Source organism: Corvus brachyrhynchos, unplaced genomic scaffold, assembly GCF_000691975.1.
Source record: "Corvus brachyrhynchos isolate BGI_N302 unplaced genomic scaffold, ASM69197v1 scaffold1103, whole genome shotgun sequence".
Taxonomy (NCBI): domain Eukaryota; kingdom Metazoa; phylum Chordata; class Aves; order Passeriformes; family Corvidae; genus Corvus; species Corvus brachyrhynchos.
The window spans coordinates 335,173-337,269 of NW_008236980.1; the positions used below are offsets into that span (position 1 = coordinate 335,173).

At 63.0% G+C, this 2,097-nt stretch overlaps 1 protein-coding gene across 1 annotated transcript; it reads left to right on the plus strand.

Moving 5' to 3' along the window:
- Positions 1 to 165: 165 nt before the first annotated feature.
- Positions 166 to 2,091, plus strand: LOC103611858 (serine/threonine-protein phosphatase alpha-2 isoform). The gene is made up of 5 exons (XM_017728654.1): positions 166 to 432; positions 517 to 747; positions 960 to 1,064; positions 1,153 to 1,376; positions 1,843 to 2,091. Exons 1-5 carry the CDS (start codon positions 198 to 200, stop codon positions 2,074 to 2,076), a joined length of 1,029 nt encoding a protein of 342 aa, XP_017584143.1. The 5' UTR covers positions 166 to 197; the 3' UTR covers positions 2,077 to 2,091.
- The last annotated feature ends 6 nt before the right edge of the window (positions 2,092 to 2,097 follow it).

The following is a 2,097-nucleotide window of genomic DNA, read 5'->3' on the forward strand; positions in this document are numbered from 1 at the left end:
CTGGGGAGCTGGAGATGAGTCCGGAGGACGTGGAGGATAAGGGGGGGATCCCGAAGGGGTCTGTACCCCGCGGGAGGGGGCTGGAGGAAATGGGGGATCCCCAAAGGGTGTGTACCCCGCGGAGGGGGGGACTGGAGGGTATTGGGGTGCCCCGAAGGGTCTGGGGGCTGGAGCTGAGCCTGGAGGGCGTGGAGGATATGGGGAGGGGGGCTGGGGCAGGTAGAGCAGCGGTTTCTGGGGCGCTGCTGGGGTCCCGCAGCACTTTGGGGTCCCTGATCCTGTTCTTTGTGCTGGGACCAGTCCAAGGGTCGCGGCCGGGGAAGAACGTGCAGCTGACGGAGAACGAGATCCGCGGGCTGTGCCTCAAATCCCGGGAGATCTTCCTGAGCCAGCCCATCCTGCTGGAGCTGGAGGCACCCCTCAAGATCTGCGGTGAGGCCCGGAGAGCTGCCGGGCAGCGCTGGGGTGGCGTGGGGGGCTGCGGGGTGCCACTCACAGCCTGTGTCCTCCCTGCAGGCGACATCCACGGGCAGTACTACGACCTGCTGAGGCTCTTCGAGTACGGGGGCTTCCCCCCTGAGAGCAATTACCTGTTTTTGGGGGACTACGTGGACCGGGGCAAGCAGTCACTGGAGACCATCTGCCTGCTGCTCGCCTACAAGATCAAGTACCCCGAGAATTTCTTCCTGCTGCGGGGCAACCACGAGTGTGCCAGCATCAACCGCATTTATGGCTTCTATGACGAGTGTGAGTGCCCGGGCTGTGTCCCCTAAAAGCCCGCTGCCATCCCTGGGCTCCCGGTGTTGTCCCAGTGCTGTCCCACACTGACCCCACCGGTGAGCTCCTTCCCTCCCTGCCATGTGTTCCCCTGTGTCCTCTGCCCTTCCGTGTCCTCCTGCCCACCCCCACACCCCCACGCTGTCCCCAGGGACACCCCAAGTCCCCTTTGTGCCCCGCAGGCAAGCGACGATACAACATCAAGCTCTGGAAGACCTTCACCGACTGCTTCAATTGTTTGCCCATCGCCGCCATTGTGGATGAGAAGATCTTCTGCTGCCACGGAGGTGGGAACGGCCCCTCCCAGGGATTTGGGAGGGCTGGAGGAGGAGTGGGATCTCCGTGCTGAGCTCTGGGGGTGCCCCTTTCCCGCAGGGCTGTCCCCAGACCTGCAGTCGATGGAGCAGATCCGGCGGATCATGCGGCCCACGGATGTCCCGGATCAGGGGCTGCTCTGTGACCTGCTCTGGTCCGACCCTGACAAGGATGTGCAGGGCTGGGGGGAGAACGACCGTGGGGTCTCCTTCACCTTTGGGGCCGAGGTGGTGGCCAAATTCCTGCACAAGCACGATCTGGACCTCATCTGCCGGGCACACCAGGTACCACCGGGACTCCCCAAATACTGGGGACACCTGGGAGGAGGGTTTGGGTCTCCAGTGAGTGTCATGTGGTTTCACCCCAACTGTTTCCCTGTGAAGGGTGGTGGGTGCTCCAGGAGCGAGTGGGTTGGAATTCTGGGGGTGTTTGCTCTGGGATTTGGGGATTTACCTCAGCATTTGGGTGTTTACCCCGGGATTTGGGTATTTGCCCCGGGGGGATGAATAGTCATCCCTGGATGTGCCTGTTCCTCCCAGAGGCTGGATAATCGCTCTGGAGATGGATATTTGCCCTGCGGCAGTGGGTGTTTGTCCCGAGTGGTGGCTTCAGGGAAGGGAGGTTCACCCTGGCAGAGGGCGTTGGATATTTGGCCTGGGGGACTGGGAATTGGCCAGGCTAGGTGGATACTGGCCATGGCGGGGAAGGGAGGGGGGGAGTGGATATTTGCCAACCCCGTGCCCCCTCCAGGTGGTGGAGGACGGCTACGAGTTCTTCGCCAAGCGCCAGCTCGTCACCCTCTTCTCGGCCCCCAACTACTGCGGCGAGTTCGACAACGCTGGCGCCATGATGAGCGTGGACGAGACACTCATGTGCTCCTTCCAGGTGAGCCCAGGCAGGGGGAACACCCCCAATTCCTGCCGGGAGGGCTACAGGGAGTTCTGCCCTCCATGGCAGCGGGGAGCTGGGGCGGCAGCTCCCTGATTTCTTTCCCCCTTCCTGCCC